General features: G+C 45.3%; 1 protein-coding gene across 2 annotated transcripts in view; it reads left to right on the top strand.

Annotated features, from left to right (window-relative positions):
- The window catches only part of TMC2 (transmembrane channel like 2), a 57,095-nt gene extending 38,406 nt beyond the window's left edge, over positions 1–18,689 (top strand). Inside the window, exons 14-21 of one of the 2 annotated variants that reach the window (XM_032461976.1) lie at positions 1,155–1,283; positions 3,572–3,639; positions 4,437–4,676; positions 10,869–10,994; positions 13,675–13,753; positions 15,287–15,401; positions 16,466–16,468; positions 18,062–18,689. In XM_032461976.1, the coding sequence (XP_032317867.1) occupies positions 1,155–1,283; positions 3,572–3,639; positions 4,437–4,676; positions 10,869–10,994; positions 13,675–13,753; positions 15,287–15,401; positions 16,466–16,468; positions 18,062–18,279 (978 nt within the window). In that variant the 3' untranslated portion in view covers positions 18,280–18,689. The remainder of the gene's footprint in view (positions 1–1,154; positions 1,284–3,571; positions 3,640–4,436; positions 4,677–10,868; positions 10,995–13,674; positions 13,754–15,286; positions 15,402–16,465; positions 16,469–18,061) is intronic. The other variant, XM_006187143.3, reaches the window with a different exon arrangement.
- Positions 18,690–24,948: the final 6,259 nt, after the last annotated feature.

Here is a 24,948-nt window from a genome sequence, read left to right as displayed (position 1 = left end):
GGGAGGCAAAAGAGAGTTCATTACCTACATGATTCCTTTGAAATATTCTGCTATAAAATTTCTCATTTCCTGCTTCACATCTTTGGATGACATCTCACTTGCCTTCCCCCCGAATGTCCATCCCTGTCCCCATCACTGATTGAAGCTTATTTCTTTTTGAGTTTGCTGGTAATAATGAGTTTGAGGTGTTCTGTCCTGCTCACCCAAATCCATCACCACCTCCACCCAGAGGATTACCTTGCACAGAAGGGCAGATCTGAGACATGTCTTAAACGAATTAACCTGAATTCTTATTGAGGAATAAGCCTGAAAACTCAGCAGCCATATATCCAGCTGACATTTATTAATCATCTTGTAGGATTCACAAATGAACAGAGCAGAGGGCTGGGGGAGTATAGCTCAGTGGTAGAGTACATGCTTAGCATGCATGAGGTCCTGGGTTCAATCCCCAGTACCTCCATTTAAAAAAAGTTTTTAATGAATAGAGCAGACCCTGTGCCCCCTAGGAACTCCAAGTCTATTAGATGTCTTAAAGATTGTGATGCTATCTGGTAGATCTTTTCAACTTTTCCCCCCAAATTAATAAATTATACATACTTTACAAAGCAGAGAAAGCTTTGTTCCTTTGCTTTTGGCCCTTCTTCTATGTGCCTCTGTGAACACCTACATTACTTTCTCTATGAACCAAAAAAAAAAAAGGCCCAAGTAGCAGAGGGTGAAGAAAGCCAGCTGTTTTCCACAGGGACAATGGGCAGATTCAGTCTTACCTGGAGTACCTGGAGTCAGCCTTCAGAACCTAGATCTGTGCAACAGTGCTGATAACTCCCAAATGCTGGGTATTGCCAATTGCCAGGCAATTTGAATACATAATCACCAAACTTCCAAATAACCCTGCAAGGTTGAGATTATCAACTTAAAGAGGTTCAGAGACTATTCCAGAACAATACAATTAGCAACTTGCAGAGCTGGGACTTATAGGAAGCATTTTTCAAAGCCTGGGGTCTTTTATCTGCACCACCACTCTGCCACCACCATCAGAGGGTCACGGAGAAGAATACAGGTGGGTGGGGGAGAGCTTGTCCAGCTGCAGTCAGTTGGGAGAAGCAGGCCTGGTCAAACCCTGACCATCCCTTGCTCTGTGTTCCTCTTCGCAGGAATTCATGAGGCTGACGGTGTCCGACATGCTGGTAACGTACATTACCATCCTTTTGGGGGACTTCCTGCGGGCTTGTTTTGTCCGGTTCATGAACTACTGCTGGTGCTGGGACCTGGAGGCTGGATTTGTAGGTCACCATTTCACAGACGTTCTGCAGGAAGGCCTTTCAGCCACCCTCTCTGATATAGTCAGATACATTCTGTGCATTTCTTTAGATGCTTAATATCAGTTTCTACTCTGTGAAAAAGTAAAGTATTTAATCTGTCTTTCCTTTAAGTGTCTCATTTGCCATTTTAGAGGAAACTCTGCTTTTTCCTGATGTAATTAACAGTATGACCTTCTTCTCTGGGAAATGGAGGTGTTTGGCCTTGGGAAAGGTGGACCACGCCCCTCAGTGCTGAGCGGGTGGGTGGTAGAGAAATGACAAAGCAGCATCAGCCCTCATTAGGGAAGGCGAAACCATTAGTCTTGGAAGTCCACACTGTGCAAGCTCCAGGGAAGTGATAGTTCTTAATTTTTGACGCTCTAATGAAATTCTAGAGTTAGGGAGGCTAGATATGGACATGAATGTTTCAGGAAGTCCTAGAACACACCAAGAATGCAATAACCATTGGTGCTGTCTTTCAGTTGTTGCTTTGAGAAACCTTTTTGACTCTTACTCCCTCCAGCTAGGACACTCCTCTTCTACAACTGCCTGGTAAAGTGCTCATTTATATGGGGGTCATTTCCTCTCTGTGGTGCCTTCTATGATCTGGCAGAGTCTCTGGCCTCATCTGTCCTGTGCCTGTCTCTTCCACACCACCTCACTCGCCCACCCAGTAGTCACTTATATTGGGGTGGGGACCTACTCCTTAAGTGATTTCCGTATTCTGTTTACCTGTGTTGTCCTCATCCTGGTGCACACAGCTGCATGCCTGGCCCGGGTAAGGCTTCCAGTACCAGTTTCCGTCCTATTTTTTTCTTTTAGTCACCAGCCACAGTTTTCACACAAGCCTACTCAACTCCTTCTCAGCAGCAAGGAAAACTTCATAATTTTATCTGAGAACAAGGAGGAAAGAACCTCATTCTCAAAGCAGATGCCATCTTTAACAGGAAGGCACGACATTGCTAAGATGTCACTGCCCTCAAATTAATTTATAATTTCAACAAGATCCCAAAATAATAAAATCCATTCAAGAAATAAGCATATGGAAATAGCCAGGAAATTTTTTTAAGAATGAAAGGGACTAGACCTGACATTATATTAAAACATATTAAGAAGCTATAATAATTAAAACTGGTGTTAAGGAACAGACAAACTTATCAATGGAACAGAATAGGAATACGAGAAATAGATAAAATCTATATGCAAATTTAGTCTATAATAAAGGGAATCTTTCAAACCAGTGGCAAAAGCAGGATTATATAACAAATGGGTTGAGATAGCTGGTTTACCATTCAGGGAAGCTCTCTTTCTCTCTCTCTCTCTCATTTCACCTAAACACAGGAGAATCAAAGTTTTAAATATCAAAAGATGAAATCATAAATTTCTAAAAGAAAACATAAATAAACTTATAATCTTGGCGTGAGGAAGATTTTCCTAAATAGGATGAAAAAGTCAGCAGATAAAAAGTTTTTAAAAATACTTTTAAATGTCAAATTTTAAATTCCCAAGATTTAACCCTCGTGTATTGGATTTTGCATGTTTCCTCCTTTGACCCCAGCTCACGGACCTTCCTTCCCTCTCTCCTGACCTCGCATTCCTCCTTCTCTCATTTCTGTCACTTTATCTCCATTTCCAGAAGATAAATTGGGAAGCACGATTAAGCTGGCCTCAGAAGGCCCCCAGACTCCCCAGGGCTCACACACCTTGTGTCCCTTCAAATAGTAGGCAAATGTCCAAAACTCTGAAAGTCAGAGTCAGGCTGAAAATCTGAATCTGGCTGTGCTCGTTCCTTTTTGTAAACTCCTCTCAGACTAGAGGAGGATGAGAAGGAAAAAGCAGAATTAGTGGAGTGATTTATTTTGTTTGTTTTTAAAGCTTTCTTTTCACTTGACTCCTCATTTAAGTATTTGCATTTTGTTATTTATTAGATTGACTCCTTGATTATCGTTTCAAGGTACATTTCTGATCAGAGCATTGATAAAATGTTCTCTTGAGGGTCAGGGTCCTCCCAAGAATACACTATCAACCTGCAGGGCCTAAAAGGTAAAAATTCTCACTTTTTTAATTAAGGAAGACATTGAAAAAAGTTTCAAGTCTGAGAACTTCAAGTCTTTTTTCAAAAGTTGAAAACATGTTAAAGAAATAGAACCTTGAGTCTAAGATACATCTCTGGTCATCAGAGCAGGCCCTTTGGGAGGGAGGGTCTTGACCAGCTGGCTGGTAGAAGGGCCTAGCTGGCACCACCTAACTCTCTCTCTCTTTCTCTCCAGCCCTCATATGCTGAGTTTGATATTAGTGGAAATGTGCTTGGTTTGATCTTCAACCAAGGAATGATCTGGTGAGTTATCCGTTTTCTCTGGGGATCACCTCATCTGGGGAGTCAAAAAGCTGGAATCCCAGGCTTTGCTTCATCTAAGAAGAGGCTGGACAAACCATCTGGACTCTCTGAGCCTCCTTCTTTCACCTGAGAAACAGAGGACAGGGGTCCATGAGAACCTGGACCTTGTCCAGCCCACCCATCTGCTACCATGGATGTAGAGGGAAGAGAAGAGGTAGGGAGAGAGAAGGAAGAAGGAAAAAAGGAAAAAGTCAGAAGGGAAAGAAAGGGAGGGAGGAGAGAAAGAGGTGGGAAGGAAAAGAAGAAGGAGGAAGGGAGAAAAAAGAAGGCGAGAGGGAGGAGATAAAGGAACTGAGGAGCCTCCCTCTGAGAAGGGAGTGAGAGGAGGCTGCACAACTTCAGCCAAAGGCTTTCAAGGGCTCATTACAAGCCAAGGTTCAATTCTTTTAATTTAAGGACTTCAAATCCTTTTCTGAGCAGCAATGCTGTTCTCTAGAGACCACAGAGAACCAGACAGGAGGCCATGTGGTTAGCTCGATGGCTGGTAGGGGGCAGTGGTAAAATCCTGGCCAGAACCTAAGCCAGTAATGCTCTGAGTGTCTCCCCATCCTGAGGACTGGATGCCTATGGCTTAGCGATAAATGTCCTGGTTAAATGCGAGGCCCCTTCCCTTGGGACCTACAGAGAAAGCAGCAAGGCCTTGTGCCCCTAACCCATCAATCCCACTTCCTTCCTCCATCCTTCCCTGGCCTCTTCCGCTGTCGGGCCAACCAGGCGTGCGGTCTCTGCCCTTCCAGGATGGGTTCCTTCTACGCCCCGGGCTTGGTGGGCATCAACGTGCTGCGCCTGCTGACCTCCATGTACTTCCAGTGCTGGGCGGTGATGAGCAGCAACGTCCCCCACGAACGCGTGTTCAAAGCCTCCCGGTCCAACAACTTCTACATGGGCCTCCTGCTGCTGGTGCTCTTCCTCAGCCTCCTGCCCGTGGCCTACACCATCATGTCCCTCCCGCCCTCCTTTGACTGTGGGCCATTCAGGTACACAGCATTCTTGGTTGCAGGGGAGTGGCTCCCTCCACCCCCCGGGGGCAGTCTGTTCAGAGATCCCAGGCTTGGAATTCCAGTCCTGGTGTCACATCAGCCTGTAAAAGGCCATGGGGCTCTGGACGAATCCTTAAGGCTATTCAATAGAGTTTTCTGCAGGCTGGAAATGTTCCATGTGTGTGCTCTCCAATATGGTAGCCGTGAGTCGCATGTGGCAGGTGAGCACTTGAAATAAGGACCAAGAAACTGAATTTCTAATTTTATTTCATGTAATGAATTTTAATTTAAATAACCTAGAGGTGGCTAATGGCTACCATATGGGACAGCGCAGCTCTAACCTTTCAACATATGGATAATCTACTGCCCTGGTTTATTGCCGTAGGATCAGTAACGGGGGGTTCTGAAGATGAAATGACCATACATTTACAAGTGCCATTCAAATGTGGAGCAGCTATTAAGACTGCTGACAGGGTCCCCACGCTCTACAGAGCACTCGCCAGCACTGCGGCTTCAAGGTGTAAGTGGACTAGCTTCAGAGGCTAGATTGGAAATTATATAAAGAGATAAATAAGTATGTAAAGAGGTAGGTGGAGAAATAAGGTGTATCTACTGCTCTCTTTCCAAATGGACACCCTCTGAAAACAAAGCCCTTTCTCCTCTGCCTCAAAAGGGATTCCATCGTTCAAGAGTTTGGGACATGCTGCCCCTTTGCTCCGCCACTTCCTCACTTAGAAATATACAATGCACACTCCTTTATTAAAGGCTGGGAGGAAATGTGCAGGAAGATACTGTGTGCAGGCCAGTGCCTCCATCCCTACTGACCACAGACCCTTTCTTCACGGAACACCATCCCAGGCCTGGAGGAGGGTGGGGCGAGGGAGGGGCCCACCTGCACCCACACAACCCCGAGGGCAGCACCTCCATAAACTGTGCGCCCCACGGCCTCGCCTACCTCTCTCCAATCCCTACCCCGCCTACTACGGGGATCAACACTCTGTGGGAAATGCTGACCTGGCGCTTCTCAGTTTGTAAGGGACTGACCTAGAGCCCTATGGCTGGTGGCCCACAGCAAGCGCCGGCAGAGCTCAGAAGAGTCATTAGCAGGAGAGCTCACAGCAGAGTGTGATGGGGCTGAACGAGGGTCCAGGCAGAAGGAGAGGGGGGCTGGATCCAGAGCAGAAGACCATAGGAGGCCTGGGCAACAAGCTGAGGGGCAAGCACACAGCAGAAGTGGCTGAAGCCTCTTCTGGATTCTTCCTGAGCAAGCCTTGGAGGGCTGGGGCCTGGGTACAAACACCAGTGCTCCCTTGCCTGAATCCACCAACCGTCTAGGGCAGTGAGTAGGCCTGTGCCGTATCTGGCCCTCACCACCCACCCCATCCTTGCTCCATCACCTTCCTGAGAGGCCCTGACAGCCCACACCCAGGGAGCAGAGGAAGGGACGGGAAGGTGCATCTCAGGGGGAAATCTGGCTGCCCCCTCCTTCGGGTCACTCTGCTGATCAAAACCCACCAACAGCTAGAACGTTCATCCCTCAGATATTTTCACAGCTGCCCTCTCACTTCAGATCTTTACTCCAAGGCCACCTTTTCAGTGAGGACTTCCCTGGAGACCCTCACTGAAATCACACACACACACACATGCATGCACGCATGCACGCACGCACACACGCATGCACACACACACACTTCTTTTCATAATTTCTGTTTATTACATTTCTCTATCAACATCTAGCATATCATTATTTTTACTTTTTTATCTTATTTGTTGTCTGTCTCCCTCACCAGGCTATAAGTTCCATCCAGGTGTGATTTTTTTCTTCTTTCTTTCTTTCTCCCTGCTTTATACCCAGCATCTAAGAGAAACACCTGGTTTATGGTCATGCTCGAACCAGACCCTCCACCTCATGGAAATTCACCTTCACAGGAAGGAATTTAGGGTTTGGACCAGATCCAGGCAGGCAACATAAGTGAATGAGATGGTCAGCATTGCATAGCATAGAGTTAAAAGTAGGAGTTAATGGACCAAATCCAGGCCACCACCTGTTTTTGTAAATAAAGTTTTATTGGAACACAGCCTCACTCATTTGCTTCCATATAATCTATGGCTGCTGTCTCGCTGCAACAGCAGAATTGAGCAGTTCCAACAGAGACCATCTGGCTCACAAAGCCTACAATCTTTGCAGAGAAAAACTGCCAACCCCCTGATTTAGAGCATCGTCTCTTCAGCTGGCTCTGTCATTTGCCAGCTGGGGCATCCTGAGCCAGTTACTTAGTTCCTTCCCCCTCAGCTTCACAGCCTGTGAGATGGAAATGACGGCAGTGCCTGCTTCACGGGTTGTTGTGAGGATTTGGTGTGCTGTTGTCTGTAAAGTCCTTAGAGGATGGTGTGAATCCATATAAGGCATACATCGGAGTTGGTTAAGCTTGAGCCCTGTCCAAGTTTGGGGTAGCTGGTACTCAACAAGGCTGGGAGGTGGGAAGCATTATCTACACCAGGAATCAGCTCATTTTTTCTTTCAGAGGCTGACAGTACATATTTTAAGACTCTGGAAATGACGAGGCAAAATCAAGCATATTATGTAGGTACTTCTATAACAAGAGAGAAACAAGTACCCACAAAGTTTTTACTTTTAATGGCAAAATTCAAGATATGATGATGAGTACGACTTTTAGTAATGCAGGTCTACCAATGAGAAGAATGGAATTCTTTGGGGCAGGGCAGGTGATAGTTCACATAATGGAGGTTCAAAGTTACTGTTCCCCATCATCAAAAATCAGTTGTCCTGCCCAGATTGCCACTTTTGCTGCCTGGATCCATGACTGTGCCAGACGTGGCAACCTATCTACCACCATAGGAAAAAAAGGTTGCAATAAAGCCTTATTACCACTAAGCCATTGAACTGCTATGCAGTAGAGCAAGGCAGGATATTTGGTTTCTATTTCTGATTTTAAAAATTCACAGATATGGAAATGATTAAGTTATGAGAGCAAATGAAGTTTACTGTTGACACTGTCGATTCAATTGCACCTGGTAGATTCAGATATTTTCTGCAAATCATTTACTGATGAGAAAGACAATGAATAACCATAGTCTGTACACACCTGAAATTTCCCAAGCTTCATTAATTTGCTCAAGTGAGAAAGCCAAGGGGGAGGCTGGACAACCTTCTGCTAGTGCTTCTGAAGGATCAAGAGATTTAAATATTCAATCACGCAGAGGGTTCTTTTAAGCATGTAACTTGATCCTCTCAACCATCCCAGCAGAAGCCAGAAACTGAGATGGAATTATCCAGGAAAGATCTGTGTAGGACTCTCTTGTGTAGTGGACTGAGTTCCCATGACATACATAGAAGACCCACCAGGTATCTGAGAAAGTTATATGAGCAGGAACACAGCCTGGACTGAAAGGGGCAGAGAAGAGACAAAATGAAGGCGAGCCGTTGGACTCCAAATATTCGATGAGCAGTAAACAGGTTGATAAAAATCTTCTCAGTTAAAACATGTGCTACTCTTCAAAACAAAGGAAGGATGACTCTGAGGCCAGAATCTTGGGCCTGGAGGGCAGAGCTTCAGGCACAGAGGATGGACCCAAGAGCTTAGAGGGTTATTCTCAGGCCTTTGAAATCTAATAGAATTTGGCTGATAGGATTTCAAAATTGCTGGGAACTGGTTATTCCTTTCTTCCTTCCATTTCCTCCCTTTTGGAATTGGAATATCTACAACTGTTATCCTATGGCTAACCCACAATTAAATTTTGGGAGCAAATAATTATTTTCTAGTTTCACAGCTCCTCAGATAGAGAGGAATTTTGCCCCCAAATGGATCACCCGCAGATTCTCCTCCATACCTGATTCAGATGATGAGGTTTGGGACTTTTGACCTCATGATATTGAGATGAGATTTTGGACTCTGAGTTGGTGCTGTAATGGGTTGAGACTTTGGGGGATGTAGGGATGGTGGTGAAAGTATTTTACAGGTGAATGAGTACGAATCTTTGGAGGCCAGAGAGTAGAGTGTAGTGGATTGAATAATGGCTTTTAAAAAGTCCAGGTCCTAATCCCTGGAATGTGTTACCTTATGTAGCAAAACAGCCTTTGCTTATGTGATTAAGGATCTTGAGATGGGAATTGTCTGGATTACCCAGAAGGGCACTAATCCTTATAAGAGTGAGGCAAAGGGAGATTTCACTAGAGAGGAGCAGTAAGTGGTGTGACCATGGAAGCAGAGAGAGATGTTCGACGTTTCTATTCTGCTAGCTTTGAAGATGGAGGAAGGGGCCATGAGCCAAGGAATGCAAAGAACAAAGCTCTAGAAGCTGAAAAAAGGAAAGGAAAACAGAGTCCTCCCTAGAGCCGCTCTCTGAAAAGAGAGCAGCCCTGCCAACACTTTGGCATCAGCCCAGTGAGACCATTTCAGACTTTCTGGCCTCCAGAACTGGAAGAGAATAAATCTGTATTGTTTTGAGCCACCAATGTGCTCATTTGTTCAGTAGGCACTGAAAATGCATCCATCATTGAATGCAGCATAATTCAGTGAGAAGACAATCCACACTCTATTGTGACTTAAAATCGTCACGTTTGAAATCCACTTGTCTTTTCTCGTTTTTACATAGCGAGTATGCACTGGTAATAAATAATAAATTAAATGTTACAATATGGCTATATGCATGGCACTTGAAATGCTGTCCTGTTATAACTGCATCACTGCAATTTGTAGGTGCTGGGTGACAGTGCTAAGCACTGAGATGGCCACCGATGTTCTCTACCCCAGCTGCTCATCTCTGCTCAAATTGTAGCACAAAAACAACCACACACAATTTGTAAATAAGTGAGTGTGGCCGTGTTCCAATAAAACTTTATTTACAGACACTGAAGTTTGAATTTCATATTTCAGTTTTTATGTCACAAAATATCCTTCTTCTTTTGATATTTTTCCAACCATTTAAAAATGTAAAAACCATTCTTAGCCCACAGGCCATATGAAAACAGGTAGCAAGCTGAATTTGGTCCACGGTCCATTTTTTGCCAAGCCTTGATTGACAGTTTACATAAGAGAAAAGTGAAGCTTCTAGATGCAACATTTTAGAGGGCACTTATAACTTGACAGCCCCTTACTCGATGTTTTATATGAATTCATGTCTGTGTCCTCTAAACAATCTTTGGAGGCAAAAGCTATTATTACACTCATAATACCATATTATACTAGATTATTATTGTGCTATGTTATACAGATGAGGAAACCAGGGCTGAAAAATCTTCAGTATCTTGCCCAAAGATATCAAACCTCTCTACAGCACTATCCAACAGAACTTTCTATATGAGGGGGAAAATCCATATCTGCACCTCAAATACAGTAGCTATTAGTCATATGACTTGAGCACTTGAAATGTGAAACTGAGAAACTGAATTGAACTGAACTGAATTGAATTGAATTGAATTTTAATAGGACAGTACAGCTCTAGTGGGAAAAGCGAGGGTATGAATACAGGCAGAAACTGAGTACATAAATTGTCCACAGTGTTCCACAACTAATAAATGGAGGAATGAGAATTTAAATCAGGAATTTCAAACCACAAAATCCAGGTCTTGGTACCCAAACTACCAACCAAAGCCAGCAGCAGCCAGCAGTCTGGACAGGCATGTAGCAGTCTGCATAATAGTTCTTAAGTATTCACAGAAAATCAAAATTACTGTTGGGAACTGTCCAGGAGCCTCTCCTAGGCAATCCCATCTCCTGGAATTCTAATCTGAAGACAAATTGTAGGCACTTTTGAGTCATCATGCGAGCATCCATCACATCAGTCTCTGGAGAGTGGTCTCCATGCCCGGGGGCCCGGAGGAAGCTCCACGTTGGTCCCCGAGCTCCATCACAGGCAATTTTCTCCCACGAGAGTGTGGGAGAAAACCCACTTCCATCTTGCTGAGGGAGGTGCCAGGCACAGGAGACGAATGTAGTTTGAGAGGTTGTGAGGCACAGAGGATGGCAGCCTGGGGCAGCTATAAACCTGAGCCAAAAGGGCAGCCCCTTATAGGGCGTTTTTTACTTGCAGTCCCTGTGGAGCAGAGCTCGGGTTCTTCCAGGAGAGCAGTGGTGGGTGGTAGCTTGGACCCACGGGGCCACCAACACAGCTGTTTATACCATAGGAGCTCCAAGCTGGCTGTAATGTATCCTCTCCTCTTTCCAGTGGGAAAAACAGAATGTATGATGTCATCCAAGAGACAATCGAAAACGATTTCCCAACCTTCCTGGGCAAGATCTTTGCTTTCCTCGGCAACCCAGGCCTGATCATTCCAGCCATCCTCCTGATGTTGTAAGTTAGCCAGGCTCTTACATGGCCCTGCCTCATGGAACCCTCCGCTTGCAGTTGAGAATTCCTTGGCAGGTCCTTCTTTCTCGGCCTCTTAATTTGGATTTCCCAGAAGCAAATCCTAAAACAAAGATTTAAATGCAAGTAGTTTATTAGAGGGGAGGGGGGAGGGAGTTGGAATAGGGAAGTGAGACAGAGAAGGGACAGGAAGGGGCATTCCTACTCCTGGGATGACGTTAATCCCGCTGGGAATTCTGGGAAACAGCGTACCTCTGAGTTATCCCGCTCAAGGGTGAGGGATCCAGAGCATGTGCAGACCAGCTCCCATCAGTCACTGGTTGAATGCTGCTGGGAGACATGGAAGGGGAGAGGCATCGGTTAATTCCCTGGCAGTTTGAGACAAATGGTTTCTGTGGAGGGGAAGCATCAGGTATGGGGTGAAGATACTGGCTGCTGCAAGTCTGTCAGGGAGCACACAGAAGGTGGGGCCTGAAGAATGAGGTGGTTGGGGAGGGTATAGCTCAGCAGTAGAGCGCATGCGTAGCATGCACGAGGTCCTGAGTTCAATCCCCAGTACCTCCATTAAAATAAATAAATAAACCTAATTACCTCCCCCCTCAAAAAAATAAAATTAATTAAATAAACAGAGAATGAGAAACGTCCACTAGAAATATCAGACCCCTGAGTCCCTGAGAAAGCTGGGGCCTGATGCAGCCTGTCCCTAGCTGGGCCCGCGGGACTTCTGCACGGAGCACCCTGTGCGCTGAACATTTGGTGCATTCATCGCTGACCCTCTCACAGGCTGAGAACCCCCCTGAGATAGTGGAACTGCTCCAGAGAAGCACATTTTCAAAAGTTTTATATCTTATCAGAACAAAGAACATTAAACAAATCAGGGATATATTCCTTCAAGGTTTCAAAAAAAAAAAAAAAGACCAGCATTCACACAGCAAGTCAGAGGGCCTCGACACCTGGGAAGGGAATCTTTCCATCAAAGGAGGACCAACACCGGCGTCCTAGGAAGGAAGGCATTTAATCTTTATTTTTAACGTGGACTTTCTTTACTTCTGGTCAACGCACCCTTTTCTTTAATAACCAAAACATATGTACAATGTGTGTTTGATGGGCCACAAACAGGCTGATCTAATTAGCATCAAATTCAAGTTAACTCATGCATAAGGCAGAATGACTTTCACGCACCTCAATATGGGAAAGTTTTCTTTCATCAACTGTATGAATAAACCACAATTTACCCATTTCTCCGCATGGAGATAGGCTGTTTCCACTTTTTTGCTATTGCAAATGTGCTCCTTACGTATGTGTCCTTGTGCACATGTTCACGTTTCCCTAAGACAGACTTCAGGAAGTGAAACTGCTGGTTCAGAGGTGTGGGTTTCTTCAGTCTTTGTAGACAGCGCTGAATTGCTCTCCAAAACAGGTGTCTGCCTTACATCCTCGTCTTCAGATGTCCTCTGCTTCTAGTCCTGGTGTGAGTGGGGGCTGCCATGACAGTGATCACCTGGACTGCCCTGTGACCGCCTGAGGAAATCCTAGAACCCAGACAGACACCAAGCCTGACCCTTGTGGGCAGCACAGGGAAATGCTAAACTTGTAAACAGCCTCGGGATAAACCACAGGCACCATGAGCATTTTCTCCTCTCTGACCTCCAGTTCCTCCCTAATAAACGGGCTGTGAATTAGGAGGGAGGATGAGCCTGGAGGGTGCCTCACCCATAGATAGCAGTCCCTTTGCCTGACCTCCCTTCTGGCCGCTCTTCGTCCTTGAGTCTTTGCTTCAGGAGGATCAGGACAGCCTGACCCACACTCTGCCAACAACCACAGGGTTCCTCCCCTCTGGCTACAAGACAGCCCGCAGCCCCTTCTTAAGTGGCTCTGGGTGGTCCCTACCCTGAGGGGGAGGCTCAGAGGACCCAAGCTGGAGCAGCTGAGGCTTGAAATGCAGGAAGAAAAGTGTCAGATAAGGACAGGCTGACAGAGCACCCAATCCAGGTGCTTTTGTGGCCCCTCCCTCTCAGGTGGTACGCCCAGGTCACAGTCCCAAATCCTGGGTCCTGTGAAAGGGAAGCCCGGTCTACAGCCTCAAAGGACACCCTGCAACCCAGTCTGCTCATGGGGGTGGACTGAAAACCGCAGGCGCGGGACAGACATTCCCATCAGTGCTCCCCGGGCAGAGGCCCTTCGGGGTCGACGCACTTGTTTCTAGGCCAACGTGGAGCAGGTCACTTAGTTCCTCTCTCCCTCCTCTCTCAGCACTTGAAGCTGGTGGCAAGGGACCTGGAGTCAAATGCAGGCTCCGACAAGTTCTAATAGAGGGGGTGACCTTGGGCAAATTGTTTCACCCCTCTAAATTCCAGGATACCAATCTGTAAAGAGGGGAGTCGTCCTTTCTGCTTCATAAGGTTTCATCAAAACCAGTCAGATGTGGAGTGGGCTAGAGATGTGTAGGTCATTTCCACATTGAGTAAAATAGAGAACAGGGATGCCCAAGATCTTGTCCATGTTAACTGGGGAACTTAGGATGGTAGGACCTCCCTCCACCCTGCCCAGAGGCAAAGCCTGGACACCTATTCCAGGAAGCCTGCTGTGATTCCTCAAGAAAGGCATCCAGCTCTTGTCATCTTTCAAGAGCACAGTGCCCCAGGAGCATGCTTTTCTCTTGCAGCCTGGCCATCTACTACCTGAATTCAGTTTCCAAAAGTCTTTCCCGATCTAATGCCCAGCTGAGGAAGAAAATCCAAGCGGTGAGTCTGACGGGAGTTTTCAATCAAAAAAATGTTAACGTTTTTGGTTTTTGCTGATTTGCCCTGTGAGCCTGTTATGGAGTCCAAGCTCATACTGCTCGCCGCACGACTGGCCAATAAATCGAGAGCCAAGTTGTTGGGGCAAGAAATGGCAACTTTATTCAGAAAGCCAGCAAACCAAAAGGGTGGTGGACTAGAGTCTTAGAGAACCATCTTAACTCAATAAAATTCAGGCTGCTTTTATGTTAAGGGAAAGGGGAAGTGGGAGGGTTCACGATCAAAGGGCAAAAGCAAAGTGCAGACTTCTTGGAGCCACTTGACCTGCAGGGGAAGCATAACATTTCTTCTGCTTTCTCATGTAGGCTGGATGAAGGCTCCTGCAAAAGCTTAAAATTGTTAGCAGTTATTTTTACTCTACTATTTTTTTTCTCTTTTCTTTTTCTTTTTGTTTGTTTTTCTTTGTCTTTCATGGGGGTTTTTTGTTTGTTTTTTTCTTTCTTTTTTTTTTTTTCTTTCTTACTCTACCCTTCTTATCTCTGCTTATTAGCAAGTTTTCTGGGCCAAAAGCAAATTTATCTGTAATAAGTAGTAGCCATAACTAGCTCAGGACCGTGAGATGGGGACTTAATGAGCTATTTGGGCACAAGCAACACCTCTCGAACACTTACCTCTGGGTGGGCAGGGCCAGAGGACATAAGCTCAAGAGTGAGGGAGGCGGTTCCCACGTGGTGTTAGTTCTGCTCTTCCTTGGCTACAAGCCCAATTGTGTTCTTTAAATGACTTTCTTCTAAACCAAATCCAAAAGTAGCCGTATGCGAGGAAGCAGCCCTGAGAGACCTGCATTTACATTCTGAGGGTATTTGGGAGTACATGACACTAATGACTTAAATTTTGAGAGGTTGCAGAAGTACAAGAGAAACTCAATGGATTCACCCAATGTTCATATATAATAAAAACCAGTACCCACAATAATTTTTACAGATTAAAACTAGTACTAGAAATATTAAAGAAAATAGTATTGTCAAAACGACATGTTGCTCGTGCCCCACGGCCCAAGTTGTCACCTAAGTCCCCTCCATGCTAGGGGCAGCCTGTCTCAACATCAGCTGACACCCTGACAGCCTCCGCTCTCCCAGCCCCCACCCCGACCTCCTACACATGGTAAAGGGTGGACCCCAACTTTCCCTAAGCCCTGTCCTCCTGGCTTCCTCGCCTCCTCTTCTGGAACTAATTTCATCAGCCTCACTGTCAGTTCCCCACCCATACTTCCTTCTGGTGCTCCCACTGTCCTCCTGCCCAGGTATAGAAAACCACTGAAGTACCAGACTGGCAGAGTTCCTGTCCTGTCCTCCTCTGGCCAAAGGTTCTTTCAAATGCTGTTCAAACCTGAGTCCCAGGTGCCTCTCCAGTCAGTGGTGGGGACCAGAGCCGGCGATTTAAGGTGATTGCCCTCTACAGCTCACCATCCTGGGCTCTGAACCTCAAAACCCCATTTCCCTGCTCAAGACCAACCTTTTTTTTTTTTTCCTGCAGCTCCGTGAAATTGAGAAGAGCCACAAATCTGTCAAAGGCAGAGCCACAGCCAGAGATTCAGAGGAGACAGCTAATGGCAACTCCAAAAATTCCACCCAGCTCCAACTCCCCAAAGGTAAATTCTATTTCATGATGGTTGCTTTTTACAAGGCTACCTGGGAAAGTATAAAGCATAGGCTGTGGAATCAGATGGATTTGGGATTGAAATCAGACATCTGACCGTATGAAGTCGGGCAGATTAACATAAGAGCAATCATAGCGCTGACCTCGTGGGATGGTGCAGATGAGATGAGATTATGCCTGTGATGTGCTTCACAGACTTCCTGGCATAGAGAAAGAACTAATGAATGTAAGCTGGTAGGAGGAGGAGCTGTAAAATGGGGGAAATACCAGGCTTGTCTCCCCCATTCTATCCCCTGAGTCTCTCACTACATTTTCTAGGGTGACAGTTCTTTCTGTTCTTCGTTATTCTGTCTTCGTTTCTTGGATGATTTTGTCTTGTCTTCATGTTCCTTCCTGAACCTGTCATTTCCCAAGTCATATGCTCTTAATGTCTGGCTACTTAACCTGATGGAGGAGTACGATGGGTGTCCCACCCAGATCCCTTTAAGATGCTTGGAGGTTGGCTGATGTGAATCGCAGCTGCCAGGGATGGAGGAGGTGTTTGTTCTCCACGTTGTTTTGAGTGTTTTCTTTAGGAAGAGACACAGGGAGATTTGCATCTGGGAGCCTCTACTCCCACCAGAACCAGTGTGTATTCTCTGAAAGAAGAGCAGGATTGGAATAGCTGGAATAACAGGGTGAGAAAAGGCCACATACATTCCAAAGACGGTGTCACCGAGCTTCAAAGGGGAGTAGTCACAGACCACCTCTCTCCACCTTAGGAGTGAGGAGGGATCAAACTGAAAGAGACCAACCATCTCTGAGCAGATCCCGTCTTCCAAGGATTGCTCCTGTGTTAAAATTTAACAGAGTCAGTATCCTGTAATGTTGGCCTTGGATGAGGCTGGTGAATGAGATGCACAAGAAAAGGCTGGTGGTTTAGGAGTTAGACTTTTTAGTGCAGAAATTACTTATCACTGATTTGATGCCTTTACAAGACATTGGCAAGACTCTAGGAAACAGAACCAAGAAGAATTTAAGCCCATAGCACTACTTCCCTGAGCTCCAGGAGTGCAGAGAGTGACTGGGGAGGCAGATCAGGAGAAACAAGGGCACCTGTGTGCAGACCTTTGTCGATCCTGGGATGGTACTGAAATAAACCACAGACAAGTGGATGTAGCCAAAAGAGGACAGGAGGTCTGTGTTAACACAGAACCTACTCCCGATGCGTCTCCAAAACATATGGAAGGACTTTTAAAGCCACAGATGCTCTTGTCAGTAAGATTAGCTGCAGTCCAGCCATCGATGCCCTGAAAGACTGGTTCAGAGAGGAAAACCACTTAGTGTGGAGCTGAGGAAAATGTTTGAAATCACCTAATCACCTAGTTTTTCCCTATGGGGCAGGAAATGGAAAAAAGGTGATATTTTGTTGTAATATCACCAACAGAAACAAGATCAAAAATGAAATGGACATGTTTGGACACTGATGGAAAGGGAAAAAATAGGTTTATAAAACATTTTCTCTGAGAAACCAGGAAGCTTGCATTGGTTTGACAGTGGACCATTGGTGTCCCCAGAGTCCCAGCATCCCTGTCTACTGCACCCACTCCTGTCCCTCCTCTTTGCTGGCTGCTGGTCTAAAGTTTGCCCCTCTCCAACTCTGAATGTTTGTTACAGATGTAAAGCTCTTTCTTTCGATTGTATGCTGATGAATCACCATTGCGGTATTTGATTTTTAAAGCAATGAAAGTGTATCTGAACACGTCGGTGGGACTAGGGTGTGGGGGAGTGCTGAGGAAGGTGGTCAGCCTTTAACCTAGAAAACTCCAGCAGCCTCTATTCCTGCCCTCATTTGTCTCCTCTTTCTTGAAGTACTCCCTAGAATGACACCAGCTGCTGTAACAGAAAGGCCTAAGACAGCTCATGGCTCAAACACAATACAAATGTATTCCTCACTCAGCATAAGGTCCAAATATGTTTCCACCTGATGGCTACTTCCTCCTCAAGGGATGATGTGGGGAGCCCTGGCTCTGTCCATCCTGTGACAGCACCTGCATCGAGCTGGGGCGGGGAGGAGCCTAGAGGACACATATGGACTTGGTGCACATCAAAGCCTGGACTTTGGCCACAGATCACACCATCCACAATGGAAACTTACTCCATTTCTGTGGCCCAGGAACTGGGTTTGGTGAAGAACAAGCCAGGAATTGCCCCCAACTTGGAGTGAGGGGAGGAAGGAAACAGTGAGTGAAAGAGCTGGAAATGGATCTGAGTTCCAGGAACACTGTCCTGGGGTTGGTCCAAACAGCTCCCACAAGCCTTCCTCTCGTCGTATCTGACCCTGGTAGCTGCCTGGGAGGCTGTCGTTATTATTGCTCCAATTTTATTCTCAAGAAAAACCAGGCTCAGAGAATCTAGCCTAAGAGCAGCATTCAAAGTCTAGTTCTCCAGCCAGCGGATCCTACTTGTCCAACGCGTCTGTTTATGCCGAAATTAGGTCAAGGTGCCCCTAGATGCCTGAGGGTGATCCCTTCTCACATCTCACATCTCACATCACTAGATCGGACTGAAATCTACCTACAGTACAGGGCAGCTCCAGAGAGGTCCAAGTCCATACCAGGAAGCTGTAGTGAAGCCTTGCACATTCTCATTCTTGTCTTGTTCATTTTCCAGGGACCATGCATCACTCTGCCAGCCAAAGCCAGACCCTCGACCAGAAGGCACAGGGCCCTGAGGCCTCCAGTTCTGCGGGCAAGGCTGTGCCGCCCGCCTCTCAGCACCTTCCTATATCTCGGTCCCCTGGCGCCAGACCAGGCTCTGGCCAAGCCCGGCCTCAGGCTCATCCTTGGAGGTCAGCCTCTGGAAAGAGTGCTCAGAGACCTCACCACTGACCACGGGGACTGGCGGAAGCCGCGTCCTGGGGTTAATCCTCGGGCCCCATTGGCTCACAGCCCCCAGTCGTTCTCTCTTCCTCTCTTCTCTCATCGAATGTGGGAACTTTGATTACTCAATCTCAGGCCTTGTTGGTAACCAAAACAGGAGGACCAAGGCTTCATCCACCCTTTAGGAGGGCGGGGACTCCCCAGGATCCTGGCTCAGGCGGCTTGGACCTGAACTCACAGCTGTTTCCTTCGGCTCCAGACTTTGCGGGGAGGAGCTGCGCCGGGCCCACCATCATAGGCTTTTCTCACGGAGCTCATGTTGGGACCCAGGCTTCTGCCAGCGCCACCTACTGGGCAAGGCTTGGTGGCTCCTGGGACCCTCAAGACGCAGGAAGCTTCCAGCGAGCTAGGGAGCTGGGTAGAGGAGGAGGGCATAGGTGAGAGGAGGGGTGTTGATGTAGGGTGCTTTACAGCTGGGATGCATTGTGAGAAAACAGTTTAAAGGTTGCCTTCATGCCTGCATTCTCGGGTTTGACCTTCCAGCTCATTCCATCTTAAAGCTTCGCTATTCAGCCTGTCCAGGGGTCATCAGGCATGAAAACCATTCTTCCTTCCTTCCTCTCTTTCTTTCTTTCCTCAACTCACCTAAGAATGACTTGAACTAGAAAGTCTATTTAACAGTTTCTCCAGAGAAATATAACTGGTATCTTACTGGAATTACCCGAATCTGCCTGTGCATTCCGTACTGGAGGGAAATGAAACAGACCCTGAATCTTACCTGTCAGAGGCAGTTTTACAGGCTGATCTTTCATTTCTAATAACCTACACGCTCAATGTCCATAAGGAGCGCCACTGCACAGAGTCGCGTAGGTAGGAACACATTTCTGGTGAAGATCAAGGGGACGCCTGATCGCCCTGTGACTCACACACTCACAAAAACTGGAAGTGATGCACCAGCCAGTAGGCGGACCTGGGCAGGGTACCAAGTGCATCCATGACACTGGTGATCCTCGACTCACATAGGCTTTGTAGAGCCCCAGCCAAAGCTGGCGCACCAAAGTTCCACATGCTCTAGAAGGGACAAGAAGGAATAAACCCGCCACACAGAATGGAACATTAGTCTCTCTCGACTCCAGCAGAAAGTGGAGGAGAAAATCTCCCTTGAGAATTTATATCCACAAGGCAGCCCTCACACAGAGGGTCTAAGTCCCCATGCCAGCTGTGTGTTTAAAAAAACTCAAATGGAAAATTTTAAGTGATCTTAAGTTAATAGTGCCTCCAAGAAAAGGGGATGGGTACAAAGAAACAAAAACCAGCCCAACAAATAGAAAGCATGTAATACAACAGAAATAAATCAAAATATATCAGGAATCAAAATAAATGCAAATGGACCAAACCCTCCAGACAGAAGACAAAAATTATCAGATGGATATTTTAAAATTCCATGTGCTATTTCCAAAGGATACATTTAAAACCTAAGGATAGGGTGTGTATGGACTTTATCCCTTTTGGGTCCCAGGAAATACAGTCTTCAAGGGCGAAATCACCAGGTGTGTGAGTGTAAGTTGGAATTGATTTTGAGTGCTGAGGATTCCTACTAAAGACAGCTGTCCGCAGTCTTGTGCCAGACTTGTGGAAAATGTAAAGAAAAGCCCAAGATCGTAGCTGGGCAGGTGAGGTATATAGAGCGTGCCCGATCTCTCTACTGCCGACTGTGTCTGGAGAATGAGCCATATAAACCTAACCTCCAAATTCTATTGTGAAGTTTCAACAAGCATCTGACGCACGTGAGACTAAGTGCCACGCATTAGGCTGACTGCTCAGTGAGTAACAGATGTCAGCACAGACATCCTCAGGCTCGGCACTGAATGAACAAAGCTTTTCTCCTGGACTCCTGAATGATCTTCCTAGAATGCTTCCCATTCTTGCCTCTGTCGAAAGCAATGTTGCATATATGTGTAACTCATTACCAAAGAATGTTGCAGGGTTTCTTTGGCCTAGGAATTGCTAGAAGCCTCTGAAATTTGATGTGAAAAATTCGCATCAAATGAGTGCAGTGCCGCCATCTTGTGGTTGTTTCATGCAACTTCCTTTCCTGACGCTCTCCAGTCCCTGGTACTAAACCGCACATTCACTTCCGTAGTAAAAACTCTGGGTTGATTTACACCAGAATGACACAGTGAGCCATAGGCTGCCCTAAATAAAAGAGGAATGGATGCTGTAGTGTGTTGTCCTTCCCAATGGGTGAACACAGAGAAAGAAAAGGCCCCACGTGACTTTGCAAGGCTGGAGCCTGGAGCACCCCCAGGAAACCCGCAGCTCCCGGTCGACTTGCTGCCCAGGCAGGACATCTTCCCAGCTGGAATTTTTTGGGAAATCGGTCTTGCATATCACCTTCCAACTACTCTCCAATCAAACACTGCTTTATGGAGAACAAGAGTCTCATCAGACCCAAGCCATTCATCCAGCCTTTGTTCAATGTTCGAGGTCTTACCTACAGCCTTTAGTATTGTGACCGACTAGTGACCAGGGTGAGTCTTACATCTCTAGCAGTTTCTTCTCTTCTCTCTGGCATTTGCTTCCACTAACTTTCCACCCTCCATCTCCAAATGACCTACACATCTTTCTATGAATACCTAAACTCCCTTCCAGCCATGAAGTCTTTCTCGGGAACCCTAGCCCGGACTGCTTCTGGTCAGCCTCTCACACTGCTGCACTTCCCCACTTCATTATTACAGTCTCGGAAGTAAGAGGTCATGGGTTAGTAGTAGCACTGCTTTTATTATCCTCCCAGGTCCCTGCATTGCTTATCCTCTTGCTTAAGATCTCTGCCCAGAATGTTGCTTCCTCACTGCCAGCCTCTGTAAAACAATGCAACATTCTTTAACACTTACAAACATTTGATGCATGGCATATTTACTTGATTTACTTGATTTTTGTCTCCCCCTGGGATGTAAACTCCATGTGGGCAGAGACTTAGTTTTGTTTACTACTGTATCCCCAGCACCTAGAAAGATATGTAGCATGCAATAGGTACACAAAAACTTTTTTTTTAAGTGAATGGAAAAACTGATTGATTCTGTAGCTTCTTGAACACCGACAGCTATTGCTAATTCCTCATCTGCAGATGTTAGACCACACAGTCTCCCCAGGTGCCCACTAACTCAAAACTTGCCTGTGTTCTCAGGGTCCCCAGAAAAGACCAGCTGCATTGCACTGCTTAGTCTGGGTTCTGAGAAGGTGAATAAATGTAGCTCTGGGCTCATTTCCCTGCTCACTCCTCCCACCACCCGCCACCACTCCAATCTTACTGTTAGTGAAGTGTCTGCAGCCTAAAATGAGTCCCCTGGGTCCAATACATGTAGAGTGATGCCAGCTCTCAGGGCCACACCAGCACTTAAAGAACTAGGCTGAAGTTGACAGAAGCCAGAACAACACAACCACAGTAGGAAATCTGAGGTTAGGAAGCCCAACTGCTTGGGGCACCCCAAATTGTTCTGATCAACAGCATCTTGCCTCCTCATCCAAAAAGTAAGTAATGTCCTCACCAGTGCAAAATCAGATGCAACCAGGCAGTGATGGGTGGCTGGGGTTTTTCGAAGAGAAAGAGGAGGAAATAATGCTTAGAAAGCCACAATGGAAAGCAAAGAGGACTTCAGCCTTTAATATCCATCTAAACAATGTATGGGTCATAGAAGCAATCATAATTGAAACTAGAATAAATTTGGAATTGAATTATAATGAAAATACTGCACGTCAAAATTTGCAGAATACAACTAAAACAGTACTTAGAGGGAAATGCATATTGAAGAAGAAAAGTTTCAATGAGCCAAACATCCATATTAAGAAATGAAACAGAGAACAGCAAAATAAAGCCAAACAAGTAAAAGGAAGGAAATAATAAATATAAGAGCAAAAACTAATTAAAAAGAAAATAAACATACAACAGAGACAATCAACAAAATCAAAGTTCATTGTTTGAAAAGGTAAGATTAAATATTTTCTGAGAAAACTGAACTAAAAAAGAAGATAAAAATAAATATTAAGGATAAAAAGATCACAACTTTAGATGCTGCAGAAAACATAATGTTCTCCAGTTCAAATTTACATTTTAGACTATGTGGGCTACATATAGCCTTTGTTACATACTATTTTTTTTTTAATCCTTTAAAAATATGAAAATTGTTCTTGGCTCTTGGGCCCTACAAAAACAAGCCATAGGTCAGATTTGGTCCCAGGGTCATAGTTTGGCTGACCCCTGCTCTAGGGGTGGGACATTCAGCCCAATGCAATGGTCATACAGCACAGGAAAGCTAATCCATCATTCATGAGGGAAGGGCTAGGATCAAAGTTGCTCTGGTAATGAGCCTGGTCCTCCCTGCCTGCATGTGGCAGGCAGGTGATCCCAACAACCATGCAGTGAGGAAATACACGGGTGTCACCTGGCATGGAACCACTAAAGGCCTGAAGTAAGGAGACCCAGAGCTCAGAGATTTTGAACATCTGGCTGAGATTAGTGTGTCTCAAAGGATAGAGTGCACAGGCCCAGGAGCCAGTCCCCAGCATTTTACAGCAGGGCTTAATGGGGTCCCAAGACACAGCACAGGAACCTGAGCACAAAGAACTGAGATTCCCCCCTTTTCCCTCAGCCAGGCTGAGAGTGCTCTCACAAACCCAGCGCCATCTAGAAAAGAGCTGAAGAGAGAGGACATCTGAAAGGCTCTTGGCAACACTTTAAATCAGAAAACAAACGAGATAGCAATCATTGGCAAGTTTACACGCTGAACATATTTTCCAGGTTCTGATGTTTAATCAGTAAACTGTCCATCTACTGCTACTAGAAGTTGGAAAATGGAATGCATAACTGATTTACCATGTGAAACTAAACTGTTTAGAGATGCCCTGTCTACATGTATAAGTTAATGGCTAAAGTGATAGAAATGAATCAGAGCAGCTGGTTGTATAAAAAAATGGGGTTTTAGTAGATTCTATGGGAGGTGATGGGAGAACTCATCAGAGTTCAACAGAGAATATGTAAAATGAAATGTTGTCGTGCTGTTTACTGATAAAGGGGACAAAAGAGCAAGATGAAAGTCCACTAACATTTGTTGAGTTCCTACTACATGCCAGGTACCACACCTGCGTCACACCTGGCCTCTAGTAGACGTTCAGTAAAATGTTTACTGAAGGGATGAATGGATCCTCCATCTTCATTCAGCAAAAGAAAGTTCAGGAAGGTTGGGTGATTAACTTAAGGTCACATGGTAAGTAGCAGAGCTGAGTCTGAACCCAGTTTTGTTGACTGAGTAATATTTACTGCTGCTTAACAATGCATCCCAAAATTCAGTGAAGCTACCAAGTAACTCAAAGGGAAGGGAGGTATGGTCTTTGACATCACATGCTGCAGAGATGCCCATCCGGGTCAGGATTAGGAAGTATCAGGGCAGACAGTTTAGTAAAGAGAGGGAGGTAAGGAAGCTGAAGAAATATTTTTAATGTTCATGCCAATGTCTGCATCTAATCATAAGCCTTTCTGTCTTGCTAGTTGAAGTGCACTTTTCTTTAGCCACTTAAGTTAGCAAACTGCTTTAGCACAGTTCCTTTATAACCAGAGGACTCAAATCTATCCAAAATATGACTGTGGTCAACTTTGAGCTCAGTGACTCTCAGGCTTTTTGTATCTAATCCCCAGTAACGTGCATTTAAATAACATTTATATGCTAAATATATTTGTACCTGTCTATGTGTATGTTTATACATATGTATACGTATGAATGTTGAACTGAGACAAAAGTTTTACAAATCAGTACTCCTTATTCTATGTAACATAGTATTATTTCCTATATTCTTTCAACCTATTTTTTTTAACGCTGGCCAATAATGTCTAAGTTAATTCTGCAATTCATTAATGGATTCCAACTTCTCCTTTGAAACCCCCTACTGCAGGAGATAAACACCTGTAACCCCAGGAATATTTAGGATTAAGTATAGAAATAATGAGGTAAATCAAAGTCACAGCATCAATATTTTCCATTACATTTCCAAAACTTTTATTTAATTTGGCATTTATGTTTCAGAAAATTTAACATACTGATGTTGTAATTTTGGAATTTCATTCCAAAACGTAAAATGGAGTAACTGATTCCGACTCATCATTGTAAGTGGGTACATGTAATAAAATGTAAGCACATTTGTAAGGAATATTGAGACTGAGACTTTAAGATTAATCAACCAATATTTTAAAATTTAACCTATTAGGTTTTAAGAGTGAGCTCAGTATTTGGATTTTGTCAAGTAGATGAACTGCTTAAGAAGAAAATATCTTAAATTTATAAATGCACTTCAGCTATGGGAATTTAAATTATAAAAATCCCCTTAAAATACCTTTAAATTTACTAGCATATATACTATTTGTGGGTAACCAGGTTTTTGTTTATTACTATAACTCCACCATTAATTTTTATAGCAAAATTAATTTCAAAATAGTCGCCTGAGTGTCCAAAGCCGCCCCCGAGGACAGGGAAGCAGCTCCAGTTCACTCAGAACTAACCGGCGTTAAGAATTCAGGGCCCTTCACCAGGGCCAGCAACACGTGGCCCGGCAAAAGGAGCAGGATTCTGTCCAAGCAGGGGAACGAGAAACCGACCTAGAAGGAAGTGGGGTCGTCCTTCTTTCCTA

The sequence above is a fragment of the Camelus ferus genome, chromosome 19, assembly GCF_009834535.1.
Source record: "Camelus ferus isolate YT-003-E chromosome 19, BCGSAC_Cfer_1.0, whole genome shotgun sequence".
In the NCBI taxonomy this organism is placed as follows: Eukaryota; Metazoa; Chordata; class Mammalia; order Artiodactyla; family Camelidae; genus Camelus; species Camelus ferus.
This window is presented reverse-complemented; position numbering and strand designations above follow the sequence as displayed.